At 52.6% G+C, this 19,643-nt stretch overlaps 1 protein-coding gene across 10 annotated transcripts; it reads left to right on the forward strand.

Moving 5' to 3' along the window:
* The first annotated feature begins 336 nt into the window (after positions 1–336).
* On the forward strand, positions 337–18,533 carry KCNIP2 (potassium voltage-gated channel interacting protein 2). 10 transcript variants are annotated; one of them, XM_080823114.1, is made up of 10 exons: positions 345–662; positions 13,613–13,708; positions 14,614–14,667; positions 15,326–15,450; positions 15,821–15,890; positions 16,061–16,131; positions 16,257–16,364; positions 16,560–16,664; positions 16,802–16,864; positions 17,178–18,533. In XM_080823114.1, the coding sequence occupies exons 1-10, from the start codon at positions 590–592 to the stop codon at positions 17,223–17,225; spliced, it is 813 nt and encodes a 270-aa protein (XP_080679240.1). In that variant the 5' UTR covers positions 345–589; the 3' UTR covers positions 17,226–18,533. The 10 variants fall into 10 exon arrangements, with proteins under 10 accessions (XP_080679244.1, XP_080679242.1, XP_080679240.1 ...); XM_080823111.1 differs by having other exon boundaries at positions 442–662; positions 13,613–13,723; positions 18,097–18,529; XM_080823116.1 differs by lacking the exon at positions 14,614–14,667 and having other exon boundaries at positions 343–662.
* The last annotated feature ends 1,110 nt before the right edge of the window (positions 18,534–19,643 follow it).

The raw sequence follows: 19,643 nt of genomic DNA on the forward strand, positions 1-19,643 counted from the left end.
TGACATGGAGAATGACCTGGACAGGACACTTAACAGACTTACCCTGGTCGGTGCTGATGGTGGGAGGAGTGCCTAAGAGTTGGGGCGGGGTCGGGGAGGGGGGTGTCACTGTTTCCTCAGTGTCCTTTCTGGCCCTGCTCCCTCCTCCACCGCCAGGACCCATAGCTTCAGGTTTAGGGGGTAGTGTTGCTGGAGAACCAGTCTCTCTCCCCGCACTTCCCAGCTCACCCTTTCACCGGGTTCCTCCCCCGAGCGGCAAAGAGGAGGGGGCGGGGGTAGGGGGAGCCAATCCCGGCAGCGCCAAAGGGGGGAGGCGGCGGTGACAGCCGCGGGGAGGGGGCGGGAGGAGAGAGGCGGCTTGGCTGTGGCTTGGTGCTTAGCTCCGCTCTGCCTCCGGCTCTGCGCTCACCTACTGCCCAAGCCTCCTGCTCCTGCCCCAGGACCCGCAGCGGGACCCCAGTCCAGCCCAGACAGCCCCAGCCCAAACAGCGTGCAACGCCGCCAGGGGGCGCCGTGTGAGCGCCCTATCTTGGCCACCCGGCGCCCCCTCCCACGGCCCAGGCGGGACGGGACGGGGGCGCCGGGGGCCATGCGGGGCCAGGGCCGCAAGGAGAGTTTGTCCGATTCCCGAGATCTGGACGGATCCTATGACCAGCTTACAGGTGAGTCAGGGGCTCAGGGGTCGCGGGCGGGTGCGTAGATTCCATCCCCCAGACCCTTAAGCCTGTCTGACCCTGGCCAGGCCCTTACTCACACTCTGCCCCATTCCCAGGCACCCTCCAGGCTGTTCGGGGCAGCCGGACAGTGGGCTTTAAAGCCTTGGGTCCCGTGGGGGTGGGGGAGACAGGCGGGCAGGTGGGAAGAGGCAGCAGGTGTGGGCGTGTGTGACACAAAGCTAGGAGAGTGTCTGGAGTGGGAGGTGTTACGTGCGTGAGCGCCTGTCATTCTCTGTGTGTCTGTGTGTGTATATGTGTGTGCGCCTCCCTCAGCTGGTCGCCATGTGCCCTAGGCTTGGTGATAGGGTGAGTGTTTTTGTTGACTGTGCAATTGTATGATCTTGTCAGATGTTCCAGTGAGGTTGTGTAGGACTCTTGTACTAATGAAGTTGTTTTGACCATGTCTCTGTTCTATGTGCAGCTCTCTGCTTTGAGTGTGTGACTCTGTATGAAGTGACATGTGACTATCAGACTGTGTCAGGGCTTCACTTTATGGGGGGTATATCTCTTTGTAAGACTTCATTGACTGTGACCCTCCTGGGGCAAGCATTTGTTAAAGTAGGTTGTATTGTGTTTGTAATTGTGAGACTACGCAGATTATATTGGCATTTCGTGCTGATTGTGTACTTTCATGTGGCAATGTCTGCAGTGGGGTTCTTTGAGTGTTTATGACGTGTCTTACCCTTGCTGCCTCTCTGGTTTCCTGGCGTAGAAGGGGGCCTTTACCACATACCACTGCTTCCTTGCGTTTTCCACAAACAGCCCAGGTGGACTCAAGGAGGGACTCTAGAGTCTGCCCAGCCTGGCTCCCAAGAACAGCACCTGGCCCTTCTGGGGAGGCTTTGTTTAGTGTTGGGTCATAGCTCCCGCCCCCCTCCCCCCCCCCCCCCCCCCCGGCCCAGGAAAGTACTCAGAGATCATTCTTTCAACTGAAGCTCCTTTAACCACCTTCAACCACCCTCTAAGAACTTCATCCAGTCCTGAAGGAAAACATCCCATCTAGCTTCCCCTCCAGACCCAGAGATAGAAGCTCTTGGTCTGGAAGGTTTGTGTGGCCTCCCCAGACTACTTTGCTGCCCAGGCATGCTCTGTCTCCTGCTGTATGGAGTACGCCTGGGCCCTCACATATTCCTGGGTTTGGTAGACAGACCCACGTGTTTGTGTGGGTGACTATGTCACCTTGTATACTTTTCCATGTGTGTGTGTTTTCTGTCTCATTGTGCAACCTGCCCAGGAACTCCAACAATGAATGGGAGGAGGGAGACTGTCTTCTGTATCTGAAACAAGTTGGGGAGGTGGGGGGAGCCCATGATCCTTGTCTGTCCTTAGGGGAGTGAGGTTAAGTCTCCAGGATGGGAAACAGGACTAGGATCTAATGCCTTGGGAAAATGTCTCACCTTCTCATTGACCCTGGGGAAGTCCTAGTTCCTATGCTGAGACTCCCAGAAGGGAGAGCCCTTTGGCCCAAGCAGGCCCCAGATATGCACCCCAGATGTGGTTCAGACTGGGATGGAATCCAAAGGTCCAGTTCTGCTTTGACCTCTGTTCTCTCCCAGGATCCTTGGGAGTTTAAGGCCCTAGGGCGCTCATTAGCACTACATTAGTCAGTGTTTGCTTCCTGCTTTAATTGATTGTCCCCTTTAGTAGAATCATTCCCTTCCCACTTGCCTATTTGAAAGGGAGACTGGGCGAAAGTGGGAAGCACTTGTATTGGAAGGTGCAGGAATGAGGCTTCTATTACTTTTGCTCTCTGGGTCTCACTTTTCTCATCTCTGTAATAGAGAATACTACATCTTGCTTGTCTGCCTCCCAAGGGAAACAGGTCAGATGTTGACTAGTGCCAAGAATGGGTGTTCATCATCAGCATCCTCACTGTACATAGCTCCACACATGACTTGGAAAGTAGAAATAGCACTACCAGGAGCTCTCCTTTCGAAGGAAGGCTTATCTTACAGCAGCAGACAATTGAGGTTGGGACTCCCCCTGATAAGGTGATACAAAGTGCTGGGTGCCCTGAGATGCCTGAGCTGAAGCCTGAAGGGGAATCATTGTCCGAGGTGCTGAAGAGCACTCTGGATGGATGTACTGCCTTGCCTTCCTAGTTCCCAAAGTTCCTTCCCTGGGCAGGCAGGATTCCTGAGATGGGTATGGGGGTGGTCTTTGGCTTCCGTGTGGTCTATTAGGTCGACAGAGAGGGAGTTCTTAAGTCATCAAGGCATCCTGGGTATACCCCTGATCACTTTACTCCTCCACTTCTCCATACACAAAGCTGGAAGAGATTTGGGGAGGGGGGGGCATGCGGAGAATCTGAGCCCCACTCCGCCCCAGATCTACCCCCTCTGGTCTTCCAAGCCTGGGAGGGCTACTTGGAAGTGCGGCGTGGTGGGAAAAAGCAGCAATCAGTGGCAGTCCTGTTCAACCCTGAAGCAAAGAAAGGACTGGGGACGGTGAGGAGAGAGTTGGGATCTGGCTGGCCAAGGCCTGAACTCGGGTCCCTGTTCCTAAATACCGTTTCCCCAGTCTGGGGCGCCCCCGTGTGGTCTTAGAGCTACCATGCTTACGGAGCTGATTCCAAACGGGAATGTCGCCTCCAAATCGAGAGCAAAATTTGCATGGAGTTTAGAGGTGACTCTCGCCTAAATCCTAAATGTAGGATTTTTAGCCAAAAATGCAGGATCCCGGTCGGATGAGTGGAACTATATCTCTCCTGTAGGCTGTCCCGGCATTCTGAAGCCGTCACTGGGTTCTGAAAGGGTTTACTTTGGGTACAGCCCGGTAGAGAGGAATCCTGGAAAGCGTCGGGGCTGGGAATGAGGGGAGGAGAGCTTGTTCGTCATGCATTTGGCTGGCGGCGTACGATGGGAGAATGTGAAGCCACTGGAGCAAGACAGAGGGACACAAAACACAAAGTTATGAGGGAAAGGGATTGGGAGCCACGTCTTTCTTACCACCCCACTACGATGTCCAGCTCCTCCTCCTTCCTCTTGCTCTCTCTCTCCCATTGGTTTAGGAAGTATGGAAGTGTGGGAAGTTGCCATGACAACTGTGTCCTTTTACCCACCCACCCCCACCCCCCGCTTCTCCGTGCCAAACTGGGAGGAGGAGGTGTGCGACAGGCAGAGAAGGAAGGGCTGAAGAGAGGCAATAAAGAATAAGGTTCATTATCCCCTCGTCCAGCTCCTTTTTCACAACCCGTGGTTACCTCCCCTCCCCACCAGAAATCCAGAAAACATTCCCAAAGAAGGCTGTGAGAGAGTCGGTCCTCCCCTCCCCCACCCCGCCCCGCCCAGTCCAGGAACTTTAAGGATGGGTGCTTCAGATGACGGGGCCAGGGTGCGTTTTCCCCCTTGCAGCCCGGAGGAGACAGCGAGCGGAAGAAAACTCTGCTGTGCGAGATTCTGGTTCTGCAGGTCCGGCCCTCCCGCGCCGCCCACGCAGGGCCCACTCGAGTGGGGGCGGAGACCCGACCGCCCCGGGCCTTGGGGGCGGAGTTTGGCCAGTGCGCTCTCAGCAGAACCATGAACCGATGCCCCCGCAGGTGCCGGAGCCCGTTGGGGCAGGCGGCGAGATCCCTCTACCAGCTGGTGACTGGTTCGCTGTCGCCAGGTATGAGGAAGGGAGGAAGGGGCTGGACCCTTCAAAAAGTGAGTGAAGTGGGATAAGAACCTTAAGGGGTGGGGAGGGGAAGGGCCCCTCAGAGATGGAGGGAGTGGGATCCCTCAAAGGAAAGGGTTTAAAGGGCAAGCTCCCTGACAGAGTGGAGCTAGAAATAGGGTTTTTTACAGAGAAGGTGGAGGATAGAGGTCTTCAAAGAGGAAAGGATCGGGGGCATTATGGTCCCTCAAGTGGTGGAGGATGAGGCAGGGCTTTTCACTGAGGATAGAGGAGGGGGCCTTAAGCAGGTGGATGCAAGGGGCAAGGCTCCTCGAAGGGATAAAAGGAGGAAGCTTGCAGGAGAACAGGGAAGAGGCACAACCCTTTCCTAAATTGCTTAGTTTAATGGGATCTTAAGATGATGAGGGTCAGTGTCCAGAAGGAAAAAATCCTGAGGTGGGACAGGACCAACATGAACTCAGCTAGTGAGTTCATGAATGATGCGATGAATAGACTAGTGTGGCATAAGGATTGTATATCACCACTTTATCTATCTCCGGGAGTCTGTATGAACAAGGCTATGCATCACTCAGCTTGTGATCACTAGGTCTGTGTATCCTTGGGGTTGTGTATCTTTGGGATTCTGTGACATTGAAACTGCATGTACCTGAGGTTCTGTGCTTTAGGGTTGGGTTGAGGGTTCCTGAGTCACACTAAGTGAGTTCTGTAGTCTTCCCAAGATTGTACCTTGGTCTGGGATGTGTGGAATTTATGATATGTGGATTGTGAATATCATATCATGGTACTGCTGAGATTTACACACACCTCCACTTGGGTTTCCTTAGGGCTGCCTGGGCAAGGCCCACAGAACCTAGCATCACCACCCCACCTGGCCTGGAGAGACCAAAACAACCTAGCCCCAAGGCAGTCTGGGATCTGTAGTTCTCTGGTTCTCTCCATGGTATCCTCTTGAACCCCTGGAGGCCTCTCCTTGCCATGTGTTCCCCAGAAGGAAGGGAGATAGGGCTGAGCCAGAGCTTTGCTTGGCAGTCTCCTGGGGAACATGCGTCCCTCAAGCCCCCCGCTTGGACCTGTCTCCTGTGACAGATGGCTGGAGCCCGGCAGGGCCAGCTCTCAATCATAGCAGGAATGACTTCCAGGCCCCAAAATAGCCCCAAAGCCTAGGGAGTTCATTAATCACCTAATGCAGCTGGGGGCTGTGTCTCCTGGCCTGGCTGGGGATGGAGTGGGGCTGGGGGACTGAGAGAAGAGCTCTGGGGTCTTCACTGGCTGGGGTCTTTACTGGGGGGTCAAGGACAGATGAAAATGGTACAGCTACATAGGGTGGGGTCCCTCTTAGGGCAGTATTCTGGATTTGAACTGTGAGACATAAACAACTAAATGTTAGGAGTATCTCTGCAGTGAGATTTGAGGGACCTAAGGAAGGCCCACCTAATGCTTCAAGATAGTGTTCCCTTGAGCCCTCATTCTGCCTGAAGTGCTTCCATTAAGATTTCAGTCCCTTGGGTGAAGAGCTAAGTGATACAGGGATGCTTAGGGAGGACAGATCTGAGCAAGTTTCTCTTTGGGCCCTGGGACTTGAAAGGTCTCTCAGTGGGGAGAAAGGAGAATCTGGAAAACAACTCACTCTTTCATTTACAGACCTTACCACCAGAGGCCTTATTAATTAAGGATCTTGAGTCCTTGTGAGGCTGGGTCAAGGTCTCTGAAGGGTGAGGGTGAGGGACAGAAGAGGAGGGTCCAGGGACAGGGAAACAGCCTGCGAGGTTGTCAATCGCTCCATCTGTGAATCAGCAGCAGAGAACCAGATGTGACTGTGCTGCCTCTTTCATTCCAGATAGTCTGGCTTGGCATGCAAGGCTCCATGGAATCTGAGCCATTCTGGTCTTATCACTTACGGCTCCCCTAACACAAACTAAGCTACAGTCATCCAAGGCTCCTTGACACCCCCACACACATTGGAAGGACAGGCTGGCAGATCTTTGGTCCTGGTTTAAGTCTTGATCCATCCTTCATCATCTGTGCTATCATGGGAAAATCACTTCCCCTGAGCCTCAATTCTTTCATCTGAAAATGGGTATACTACTACTCACTCTGACCATGTCAGCTGTAAACAAAGGAGAAATAGACCCTATCTCTCAGGTGTATTATGAGGACTAAGTGAAATAATATATGTAAAGTGTCCAGGACACAAAATGTGCTCAATAAATGTGGATCCCTTGTTAAGATAGACTGTTGACATTTAGCCATCTTTTAAGAACCAGCTCAGGGGCACCTGGGTGGCTTAGTTGGTTAGGCATCTGTGTTCAGCGCTGGTCGAGATCTTGGGGTTCTGGGATGGAACCCTTCATCTTCAGGCTCCCTGGTCAGCAGGGAGCCTGATTTTCCCTCTGCCTCTGCCTGCTGCTCCCATTGCTTGTGCTCTCTGTGTCAAACAAATAAATAAAATCTTAAGAAAAAAAAAAAAGCTCAAAAAATACCCCCTCCAAGTTTTTCCTGACCTCCCAGTTAGAGAGCTTTTACAGTTAAATGAGCTTTTACAGCGTATTTCTTGGCCTGCCTAGAATAGTTCCTATCACATAGTGGTTATGTGCCTACTATGCAGTAGGCACATAACAAATACGTTTTGAATGAATAGAAGTTTTAAAATTCTCTCTCCCTGTCTCAGCTGTCTCTCCTTACCCAGTGGAAGCCAGAACCCCATTTAGTTACCTTTGTTCTACAAGCATCAGATCAGAGCCTGGCATTCAATTTATGTAAATCCAATTTTTAAACATCTTTGCCCTTTAGGAGCTTGGAATCTAGTTGAGGAAACAGGACTGATCCAGAAAGATCTGGGATCAAATATGCATCCTTTCATCTTGGCTAGGTGACGTAAAGCATGTCTCTTTATCTCTATGGACCTCCTTTATCTCATCAGTGAAATGGGCACAATACTATTGACTCTATTGACTTCATAGGGTTGTCATAAGAAGCCATTAAGATAACAACGTTTGTGGAAATGCTTTGTTAATTAAGGGTTACAGAAATGTAAGGAGGAGGAGATGTTATGTTATTAATAATGGTAGCAAACACTTCACAGTCATTCTGTGCCAGGAGTTATTCTAACAGCTTTCCATGTATTAATTCATTTACTCCTCTCAGCAACCATATGAGGTGGGAAACAGAGACACACACAGGTTAAGAACTTGCCCAGTTCATTGCAACTGACAAAACCAGGATTTCAACCCAGGGAACCTGGCACTCTGGCCCACTCTGTTCCCTACCATGCTATGCTTCCTCTTTTTACTATTCCCACTTAATAACATTACAGAATTAGGTGCTAAGTTTTGAAGGCCCAAAATTGAGTTCACTAGAAATTCAGGTAGCTGGGAGCCTGCTGAGGGCTGGAGGTCCTGTTAGGTAAGAACTGTAGAACAGAAGGAGAACAGAAAGGAGGGCATTCACAGCAGGAGCAAAGGCACAGAGATAGCACCGAGTTTGATGTGTTTGGGGGACAGTGAGGAGGCCAAAGTGACTGGAAAGAAAGGAATCTGCTGATGAGGATAGGGGGAATTAAATGCCAGGTGTGGAATTTGGGCAGTAATAGGGAGATATTTGATGGTTTCACCTGTAAATCCGTAACCTCTAAGGTGTGGGAAACCAAAAGCAGTTTCAGGACCAAGCCAGCCTGTGGCACACCCTTCCTCCCATCCTTTCCACACTTTCCAGGAATGTTGTGGGGTGGGGTATTAGGGAAGGGGTAAAATAAGGTATGAGATGGACGCCTGACCCCCAGTGGTGGCCATGTAGAACTGCAGATCAGTGAACTTCAAATGAAGTGGTTGGGACAGCCCCACCCAGACTTTCACCCCATGGCTGGAGGGGAGACACACTCATCCCAGAGCTGGACAAAAGGGAGGACTCCCTCTGGGGTCAGCCCCCCTAACCTGGCCTCCCGATTGGGCAAGCTGTCTAAGAATGGAACCAGTGTAGCGTGTCAGGCTGGGTTAAAACTGAGGCTCTGACGCTTACTGATCTTGGTGATTTTTCTTAACTTCGTTTTTCCTTAGTTTCACCGCCTGTAATATGGAGATAATGGTACTTCCTTCATAGATTAATTATGAAAATTAAATGTGATCATGTCTGGGGGCACCTGGATGGCTCAGTTGGAAGAACATGTGACTCTTGATTCTGGGGTTGTAGGTTCGAGCCCCACGTTGGGTGTAGAGATTACTTAAAAGATAAAATCTTAGGGGTGCCTGGGTGGCTCATTCGGTTAAGTGTGTGCCTTCAACTCAGGTCATGATCGCGGGGTCCTGGAATTGAGGCCCACGTCAGGCTCCTTGCTCAGCCAGGAGTCTGCTTCTCCTTCTCCCACCCCCCCCCACTTGTGTTCCCTCTCTTGCTGTCTTTCTCTGTCAAATAAATAAATAAAATCTTTTTTAAAAAAATAAAATCTTAAAAAAAATGTGATAGGAGGGTGCTTGATATAATGAGCACTGGGTGTTACATGCAACTGATGATTCATTAAATTCTACTCCTGAAACTAATAATACACTATATGTTAACTAATCTGAATTTCATTTAAACATTTTTTAAAGTATGATCATGACTATAAGCACATAGCATGTTATCTAGCACATAGTGAGTGCTTAGTCAGTGTTCACCAGCTGTGGCAGCTGTTCAGAGGCTCCTGTCTTCTGGCTCACTGGCTCTACAGGCCTCTCCCCCACTTACAAATACACATACCCGCCCCTCCCCCCCATGCACACAGCCACCACCACCACTACCGCTACTGGGAAGGAGGAGGGAGGTTGGGGGAGGGGCTCCAGGAATGCTCCAGCGGGAGAGGTAGATGGTTTCCTTGAAGGGTTCAGATTTCCCTCATACTCCAGCTTCTCCATCAACCCAGTAACGATTTTCAAGGAGTAGGCAAGGCTTGCAGATCCTGGGTGAGAGGAAGGGAGGAGCTCACTCACTCTGCTCCCAAGGAATTTGAATCTGGGTGGGGGAGGGGAGATGTAGCCACAATAAGGGGCCTCCCCAGAGGGTCAGGATAAGGCTAAGGAGCCTTTTCCCTGCCTAGGCTATTGGACTTAATCCTCCTTCCCTTGGGCCTCAGTTTCCCTGCCTGTGGCCTATGGAAAGGGAGTGCTTTCTGCCTCATGGTCACCATGGCAACCACAGATCAATGTTGATAGTGTCCTCCTGACTGGAGAGGTCACTGCTTTCTCCCCACTTATATTCTCATACAGCTCCACGCAGATACAATTACACAATCACTGCAGACCCATACTCCTAATATAGGACACATCTCTACTATCAGTCCTCAGACCCACATCCCGCAGCCCTGCTAAACACACATGCCTCATAACCCCTACACACTCAGAAACACTCCAGTGCACTCACACACACGTACCAGGGACACCCAGGTCACTTACCCATATATACAAGACACACACCTAGCAGACATATACACAATTCTGTGTAAACCACACACAGAGACACACATAGTCAGACACAGGAACCCACACAAGAAAACACCTAGCCAACTTACATTCTGCCACATACATCTGTTTCTTATACATGCGTGGCTCACAGTTTCCCTCATACACACACGTACACACAGACACACACATACACTGCCCTTCCCTGCCCTCTCCCTGAGCATTGCTCCTCCCTCTGCCCCCTCCCTCTGGCACAGAGTAGCCACAAGGTGTCTGGGGGAAGCTGTCCTCAGGGACAGAGGCGGGTCACCGCCTTCCTCCTCTGGCCTGGCCTGTTCTGGCCCATATCCTTCTCACCAAAGACTCCTGAGGAGATGCCAGTCTGTAGGCTGAAGTGGCCCTGGAAAGAGGAAGAGGCTGTGGCTGGGAGGTGTGTGGGGCAGAGGCGGGGTGAGGGGGCGGGAGAGGGAGGAGATCCTGGGAGGGAGAGGGGGAGGGAGGCTGCCGGCGGTCCTACTCCTGCTGGGGAGCCTGAGGGGGAGGTGGTGTGAGGAGGGCTGCCAGTGTGCCCCGGCCTCAGCTGGAGGGGGGGTCGGCCATGCCCCAGGCCCACCATGAACCTGGAAGGGCTGGAGATGGTTGCTGTTCTTGTGGTCCTCGCTCTGTTTGTCAAGGTCCTGGAGCAGTTTGGCCTCTTTGAGCCTGTCTCCTTGGAAGGTAACCCAGGTATCTGGCTGTGTCTGGGCTGCTGACTGGAGGAGCAGCTACCCCGCAGCTCTGGGGAGGGGGTCCTCTGCTTTTATGACTGGGGGCAGGGGTAAGCATGTTAGTGATGGGATATGGCATCTGGGGGAGGTGAGGAGGGGTGCTTGGGGAACAGGACATCTGAGAGAGGTAAAGAGGGAAATTCAAGGAGTGGGTGTCGGGGAGGGGCTTCTGGGGGAGGTGAGGAGGGAATCCGGGGGCTGGGTGTCTAAGGGAGGTGAAGAGAGAGGGCCAGGGGCCAGGGTGTTTTTGGGGGGGTGATGAAGGGCACAGCATGGGAGGACTGGGGTATGGAGATGAGGGGACTCTATTGGGGGCATGAGGAGAGGTCTGGAAACAGGCAGAGCTATCAGGCATAGAGAAAGGAAATTCCAGGTATCCTGAGATCACACCAGACTTCTGGGGGAGCCCCTTTGGGGCCAGGGGCCCGCAGTGGCTCTGAAGATGTGTGTGACTCTCCACACCTCCATCCTTGCTGGTGTAAGTTGCAGAGTGCTCATGGACTGTGTGTGAGAGACACAGGGGGTGTGACCATGTGTTCGTCTGTGTGAAAAAGGACCAAGTGTGTGACTGTGTGAGCCTTTGTATGTGACAGGGATGTGATTTAATGTGTCAGAGGGACAGGGTATGTGGCTTTGTGAGATGGAGAATATGACTGTCCCTGAGGGGGCAGGTTGTGTGGCTGGGCCCCTTGGGGTACTGGATTGTGTGTGTGGCTGCTCTCAGAGTTCCCTGAGGAAATACCAGCTCCATACTCCAGGCTTGGAATGGGGGTGGGTTCAGGAGGGACAGGAGTGTGAACACTGTGAATGAGACGTTTATAGATCAGCTCTGGCAAGAGAGTGAGGGGTAGAACATATCAGGGACCTTGCTTCCCAGGGCCCCTTGCCTTCCCAGTTTGTCTCAGGATCTCCAGGGCCTGGACACTGGGAATGAGAAATCAATTCTCCACATCACCCCAAAGTCTAGTGAGGAGAGAGGAGAGTGATATTGGAAGTAGAGAAGGGAGTGTGCTCTGCCTCCCCTGAGAGATTTGGCCTCTCCCTCCTCTTCACACAGACTGTGCAGCTCCATGTTCTCCATTTCCACCAGGGACAGGAAAATAGGCAAGAACCATGATAGGAAGGCTATAGGGTAGACACCAGGGAGAACTGGAAAGATGTGAAAGGGGAAGTGGAGACAAGAGAAAGGGCCAATGAATTGGCTGCTCTAGGGTTCAGTAGGAGCAGGAAACTCCCAAATCACCTGCTGTCCTCTGCTGCATTTATCAGAGTGGGGTTGGGAGCAAGGGTTGGTCCTAGATGAACTGGGGTTCATCCAATCCTGAAAGTATGAAGTCAGTTTGGCTCTGACGTGCCATGCCCTTTAGACTGTGGTGGGAAGAGGGGTCATTCAGGAAACCCAGGTGTTCAGTAGGCTGAAGGCAGCCCTTTCCCCTCCCACATTTCAGGGGAGCCTAGAGGAGATGGAGTCTTGGGAGCAGCGAGGGGACCAGGGAAAGGGGGGAAGTGTGAAGATGGGAGGTTGGTGGGGGGGTGCCGTCCCCCTCCCCCATCCTTCCCAGTCCAGCTGCAACCGCACCACCGCACCACCGGAGGCCCCAGGCGCAATCCGGCTTTGGGAAACCAAAGCCGGGGCTAATGGAGCCTTGGGCTGGGGGCCAGGCCGCCATCGATCCCCCACTCAGCCCATGGTCTCTCTCCTACTTCTCCATAGCTCTGCAGGGGGAGGGGAAGAGAGGATGCATTGGAGGGTGAGGCATTTATTTTAAGCAGTTACCTCCTGGGAGCAGGGCGGGGTCGTGAAGGGTGAGGCCTGGTTTTGGGGGGTGGAGCCTGCCTGGGAGCTGGGATGCCCTAGTAACCTACAACCCAAGGAAATTGGGCCCCTCCAGGAATGGACCGTGGCCAACTTCAGTTGGCCAGTCATTGTGCTAGGGCCCTGTGGACTCTGATCCCAGAGTCTGGAGCCGGGTGCTGTCGGGAGACAGGCACACCAATGCAGAGCCCTCCTTGGGATGCAATTAGAGCTGTAGGACACAGGTGTAAATAAGGGGGAGTGAAGGGAACTGTGGTCAGCGGCTCTGGATAGCCCCACATTACAAAAAATACTCATCTCCAAGGTCTGTTATTGCTTCAAATTTGCTATCGCATCACCTTCAAAGACGTGGGAGGGGACACACTTTTAGGTGGATGACTTAGCTGAAGAGGAACTTTGTTCCACTGGCGGGGAGATTCTAGGTGCCCTGGGATGAGGAGTTATATAAGGAAGGGTGGGCAGAACAAGCATGGGTTCTGTTGGTGATGTGCAGTCTTGGGTATCTGGGTGCTATGGGTACCTAAGTCACAATATGATACGGCTATGTGTCGTGGTGACCTCGATATGTGTCATAATGTTACAGGGTCACAGTGTATTATACTGCCCTTAACACACCGTGTCATGATGTCCCATGTGTTTTTGTATGGTTTGATCATGCAGCATGTAAGAAGGCCTGTGTGGGTCCTCATATATGTGTGTCATTTTTCCTAGGCCACATTTGTACATGTTTGTATTAAGGAATACTGTATCAAAGTGTGTACCTGTGTGTGTGTGCATGTGTTGGGGCCTGCTTAATTAGGCCATTGGGTTTGCGTGAGTTGCATGGTATCAGGCTGTCTCTGTATGGCATCCATCACCGTAATTTATCATTCTGTGTGTCACTATACATGCTTGTCACTGTGTGTGTGTGTGAGAGAGAGAGACATAGAGGTGTTCCTACCCAGGCAGTACTTGGGTTGAACATCACACTCAGAGGTCCAGCTATAGCACTGGAGCCAAGGGCCTTGGGTCAACAGGCACGGAGGCCAATGCCACCTCCCCTTGGTGGCCTCACTGTCCCCAACTGCGCCCCATTATACAAGATGCCTGAGCGGACTTTCTATGCCTGTGAAACCCGCTGGGCTTCCCTAACCCAGCCCCAGCCACTCTCACCATTCTCCACCAGTCCTCTCCCAATACCCCAGCCCTCAGGGTTGATTTGTGGTGGTGGGGGGGGATGGAAGGGTAGTGGAGGTTAATGTGCCTTCCTGGGGTCTTCTCTCTTCCCAGGCCACCCTCCGGGGCCCACTAAAAAAGCGCTGAAGCAGCGGTTCCTCAAGCTGCTACCTTGCTGCGGGCCCCAGGCCCTGCCCTCAGTCAGTGAAAGCAAGTGCCTCTCCTGTGCTTCCGGGGGCGGGGCCCGTATGTGTCGGGGTGTGACCAGTGTGACAGAAGCGGGCCTGCGTGTGTGTTTGTGTGTGTGTGTGTGCGCGCGCGAGCGCGCGTTACCGGTGGGGGTGGGCGCTGGTAGGTCCGAGTGTGGGGAGGGTCCAGCTACCCGGCCAGGAGCCCGCGGAATGTGAGGGCGTGGCCAGTTGGGGGGCGGGGCCCAAGTGTCTGTGGACGTCACCGATCAGCAAAATGAGTGAGCCCCGGGTGTCTGGGCGTGGCCAGAGTGGCAGGGCTGAGGCCTGAGACTGTGTGGGTATGGCCAATGTGGCGGGGCAAGACCAGACAGCTGTGAGGTCTGTGCGTGCCATAGTGCCTACGTCTGTGGCCCCCTGCCCGCCCCGGGCATGTTTTGGGCCTCAAGATGCATGTCTCCCCTGCCCTGACCGGATGCAGGTGCCTAGGATGGAGCCCACCTTCCTCCAGATGCCAGGATACTTGGGTTTCCTAGTCCCAGCTGGTCCCGAACTGAGTGGCCTCACTTTGTCTCCGGGCCTGTTTCCTCAGTTTGGGCCTTGCCCACCCCATAGGATCATACTGAATTTTGCAAGCCAGGGAGACCCATTTGTAGTTATTTGAGAGTGTCATTGTGTTTCATTCCACTGGGTCCCACGTGGGGGTCGATTCGGGAAAATGACAGTCGTGAGTCCCACATGCATGTGTGCGTGGGGTCTGTTTTGTGTGTGTCTGTGCTCGTTCATTATGTGTGCCTCTGCGCGCGGGGGTGGGTGTGTGCATTGTAACACGCAGGTCTGTGAGATTTGCTGTTGAGTGAGGGGCGAGGTGTGTGTCTGCCTTTGGCCGGGTCTTCCACTTTCTCGGTGACAGTTCGCTCCCTTCAGCATTAGCAGTCCCAGCTTCCCTCCGCCCCCACAGACCCCGCCCGCTGGACCCAGGTGACTTACTTTCCTGGTGGGGGCGGGGACGGGGGCCTTCGGGAACGTGGGGTGGGGGCACTTGCCTGGGGACTGGATGTTGGGAGCTGGGCAGGACTGAAATAGGGCCACGGACGAAGCCTTAGCTAAGGTTTACCGGGAGCAGGGTAGGGGTGGGGTCTGGATGGGTTTGGCTGGAGCTGGGCGGGGCATGGCTCGAGCATGGCTGGGATAGGCGGGGATTGGCTGGAGGGAAGGATCTGGGCGGGGCAGGTATGGGGCTGAGCTGATGGGGTGCGGGGGCTGTAGTGGGGAAAGGCCCGGAGCTTGGATCCTCAGACGCTTCCTCTTGAACCCGTTTCCTCTACCCCTCCCTTTCTGGGACGAAGATGGGGCTGGAGTCCTTCCCCTTCAACCAGGTCAAGGGCCCAGGGGCCAGCGATGAGTCGGACCCCTGGCTCTGGGGCCAGGCCTGCCGATGGGTCCAGCCAACTGATAGACCTGGAAGCTAACCAGTGTCTTCTGTTTGCCTTGATATCCGGGGTCCAGGGAGTTGGCAGGCCGATCTCTGGTGTTAGAGATGGGGAGGATGGGTGGGTCGGTGATTTTGAAGAGGGTTCATGGAGGCCGGGCCTGAGGCGCGGCTGTCCCCCTCTCCCCCCACACTGCCCCCCTGCAGACAGCGTGGAGGATGAGTTTGAACTGTCCACGGTGTGTCACCGGCCAGAGGGTCTGGAGCAGCTGCAGGAGCAAACCAAATTCACGCGCAAGGAATTGCAGGTCCTGTACCGGGGCTTCAAGAATGTGAGTGCAAAGCAGGGCCAAACTGGGTGAGGGGAGAGGCCTATCCAGGACTTCTAAGATTGGCCTGGATGCTTTAGGAATGTGAGGGAAAGGGGAGGGGGAGGGACCCCTCTTCCCTAGACTTATAGCGGGAGGCTCTGGCCAATTTGAGGCAAGGTGGAGCCTGTAGACTGGCCTGCTGGTTAGTTCTGTGTTTCTCAAACTTGTTCACTGAGAAGTCCTGCCTTCCTAAAAAGAACTACATGGTGAGCCCCAGTGACAGGAATATTTTCCTTCTCTGGGAGCCTCTGGCATGGAGTAGGTGGTGGTGAGTGGAATGGGGTTTTGTTTTGCCCTCAGTCTGGTTTCTGACTCTCCCCCCACCTCCCAGGAGTGTCCCAGCGGAATTGTCAATGAGGAGAACTTCAAGCAGATTTACTCTCAGTTTTTTCCTCAAGGAGGTGAGGGGGCGAGGCCTGAGATGAAGCAGCTATCCATCTCTAGGCTGAGTTGGGGAGAGGGCTCTGGAGTGGCTGGGAATGCCAAGTGATAAGAAGGGTTTGGGGAACCCCACAGAAGGAGGAAGTCATCTCCTGTCTGAAAGCCAAACGTATCCACCCTTATCCTACAGACTCCAGCACATACGCCACTTTTCTCTTCAATGCCTTTGACACCAACCATGATGGCTCCGTCAATTTTGAGGTGAGCTGGAGGAGGTGGGTCAGGGAGGCCTGTTTCTTGGGGCTTCAGGGCCAGGATCCACAGGCCAAACTCATATTGGGGATTGGGTAAAGGGCATCTGAATATCTCCTCTGTCTCCTTCCCAGGACTTTGTGGCTGGTTTGTCGGTGATTCTCCGGGGAACCATAGACGACAGACTAAATTGGGCCTTTAACTTGTATGACCTCAACAAGGATGGCTGCATCACCAAGGAGGTGTGGGGCAACTGAAGAGTTGGAGAGCTTTTGTGTGTGGGGGGGGGAGGTGCAAAGGGCCCTAAGGAGGAAAATGCGACCCACACATGCTTCATGCTTCATCAGCGAGGGGTGAGGTCTGCCCTAGGCTCTAGGCCTCCTGATTCGGAGCCTGGAGGTTCTGAGGAAGGTTTATTTTCTCTCTTGGCCTAATAGGAAATGCTTGATATCATGAAATCCATCTATGACATGATGGGCAAGTATACCTATCCTGCACTCCGAGAGGAGGCCCCAAGGGAACATGTGGAGAGCTTCTTCCAGGTGCCTGGGACTGGGTAGGCTGGAGGGTCCTAGAGTGAAGGGAAGGAGGCAAGGTCCTGGCAGGGAACTTGACTGAGTTCTGCCTTCCTCTCTCCTGTCATCCCTCCTGTTCTCTCTACCTGACTACTTTTTGGCAGAAGATGGACAGGAACAAGGATGGCGTGGTGACCATTGAGGAATTCATTGAGTCTTGCCAAAAGGTACGGACCCCTGCCAGCCACATTTTCCATGATCTGGACTCAGGGTCCAATTCATTGATGTAAGAGAAAGTTCCTTTGGGGACAGTATCATCTCCCTAACTTGCCCATACTCCTGAGTCCAGTTCCTTCACAACTCGGGGAGGACTGTCCCTTCCCTACTTCAGATCTCTCGGGTGTCTCCTTCCTTGCTGCCTCTGTCTCTGAATGTCCCGATTTCAGGTGAATGTCCCTCTCTGTGTTGCTGATAAGCTCTTTTTTATTTCTCTCTCTCTCTCTCTCTCTCCAATCTGCTCCTCCCCCACCATGGCTACAGGACGAGAACATCATGAGGTCCATGCAGCTCTTTGACAATGTCATCTAGCTCCCTAGGAAAGGGGGTCAGTTGTCCTGGGGGGACCATACTCTAGCCCTAGTGCAGGTGGAACTAGCCCTTCTCTTCCCAGGTCTGTCCTCATCCTAGCCCAGCCCTGGGGGCTGTAGGAATCTAAGAGCCTGGGGATTCAGTGGTCCAGATTGCTGGAGCTAAAGGGGCCAGGGCATGGGTAGAATGTATCTGTGGGGTGTTCCCAACTCCCAACAGCTCCCACCCTCTTCCTGCCTGACACTCAGTGCTGAGGGTACCCCTGCTATAGGAAATAAATGGTTCTCCACCTTCCATCGCCACTTTAGAAACTACAACACTAGACAAAATGTCTCCTGCTATGGTGCTTTCCCTATCCCTGACCTCATATGCATTTCCTCTAAGATTTCCTTCTCAGAGAGTCTGCTCTGTCCATGCACTGACTGGCCTTTCAGACCAGGGCCTTTGAGAGCCTTGTAGGAGGGGGACAAGAAGGCCTGAGCCAGGTGGTTAGATCATAAATGGCTGGGGTAGAGTTCAGAAAGGCCTGGAGATTCTCAATGACACCTCAAGGCATGCCAGACTATAGCTCTGAGCTCCACAGGTTTGCCACCCCAGGCTATCAGAATATGAGTTCCAGGCCCTTCAGAAGACTCTGTCTCCTTGGAAATGCCCCAGAAATTTCCATACTCTCCTCAGTATTCCAGGAGAGCCTGGAATCCTGATGTTTGGCTCAAGCCTGGAATTCCTTCCTCTCCTTACTTCCTGTTTGTGGGGGTGGAGGCAGCAGCAGGGGAATATGGGTGGGAGATGTCCCAGCTGTATCTGCCAAAGTTTTAGCCTACCCTCCCTGATGGCTACAACTTAAGTTTTCATTTGCCATTTCTTCTAGACTTGGAGGCATGGAGTGAGTCAGGGACCATCCAGTGGATGCCTTAGAAGAAAGGGGAAGGAGGGAGGCAGGCATAGCATGCCTGTGAGGAGGCATTCACTAGAATCTTTGATCTACCCAGGCTCTGTTCCAACACCCCATATAGCCTCCTCAATTCCTACTTAGGGTCTCCTCTTGCTTTATTCAATCTACCCAGAGATGCCCCCGTACACACCTAGAAGGCAGGGACCACCCTTGCCATGCTGCCACCCTTTAATAAACCTGCTCGTTCCATTTAGCTCACCCTCCCAGTCAGTCAGGATCTGAGGGGAAGGGCCCTGAGGGAGCCCCCTTTCCCATCAGAACACTGTTGACTGCTTTGCGTTTTTGGCTCCTCTGTATATTTTGTAAAATAAAAAATACACCAATCCAATAAAACACAATGGCTATGCACAGGCTGCTGTCTCTGCCTTTTTGTCCCTCCTACTCCACACATACCTCACAACACTAATTCCTGCACCTGTAGCCTTTTAGATTCCAAAGAAAGTGCCTCTCTTTCCCATAGCATAGCCTACCCCTGGCAGGAGATCGAGACACAGGTTCTGGAAGGATTGGAAACCTACCTGACCTCAGAGAGGTCCCCAAGTGAATCTCTGTTCCACATCCTTAGAGGAGATGAGAGACAGGGTATTAATATCCCAAAGATTATACCAAATCAGCTATCTTTTTGCTAGATATTCTTACAAGTTGAATTAAGAATTTTTCTTTCTTTTTTTTGAATCAAGAATTTCTAATTTACAGACATCTTAGTTAACCTCAAAGTGCTTTCCTTGCAGGGGATTCCCTTTAGTTTCTAAAGAAAGTTCCTTTGAGAACTTATGTCCAATATGGACATGGTTTGTGTGTCTACTCCAGCCAAAAATGATAAAGGATCAGATGGGGTAGACCCAGGCACCATGGAGCAAGTGACACAAAGGGTAATAGAGATTTCATATGTGGAATGGCTACCTTTCTTTGTTCTGTTTCTGGAGAGGGGCCGCCAGTGGTAGGTTCCTCTCATCCTTCTCTAGGGTACCATTATGTGGTGGCTAAGCTTCACTATCCATAGTGGGGGGATTAGGCTTTCTCTTCCATCACTAAAAACATTGACAAGATCAACGGGGGAGTGTGGTGTCCAAGAAAGAAAAACTTACTTCCAGAATCCCTCATTTTGTCATCTGTGTTTCCTGCTCACATTATCACACAACTATCTGCTCCATAAGTCCTTGGATTTCTTTGGGTCACAGCCCTCTGAAGGATCTGATGGAAGTTATGGACCCAATGTCCAGAAGAAAAAAAATGCACACTTTTTCATATGTTTTTGTATCCCTGAAGCCTGGTCATGGACCTGAAGTTAAGAACCTGTGGTCTAGTCTTTCTCTCAGCCTTCCTTTGTACAGAAAAGGAAACAGGCCCAAAGAGGGGAGAGGACCTGCTCAATGTCACCTAGTGAGTTTATAGGAGAATAGAGACTAGACCCAGTCTCCCAAGTCTCTGCCCAGGGTTGCCTTGGGACATAGTAAAGATTT

This window comes from Martes martes (assembly GCF_963455335.1).
Source record: "Martes martes genome assembly, chromosome: 14".
In the NCBI taxonomy this organism is placed as follows: Eukaryota; Metazoa; Chordata; class Mammalia; order Carnivora; family Mustelidae; genus Martes; species Martes martes.

Bases quoted from the DNA above. Each gene is read 5' to 3' on its own strand.
- KCNIP2 (XM_080823111.1), top strand. From the start codon at position 590: ATGCGGGGCCAGGGCCGCAAGGAGAGTTTGTCCGATTCCCGAGATCTG. The intron at 13,724-14,613 runs GTGCTTCCGGGG...CGCTCCCTTCAG, and splicing joins TGAAAGCAAGTGCCTCTCCT to CATTAGCAGTCCCAGCTTCC. The intron at 16,865-18,096 runs GTACGGACCCCT...CATTTCTTCTAG, and splicing joins TCATTGAGTCTTGCCAAAAG to ACTTGGAGGCATGGAGTGAG.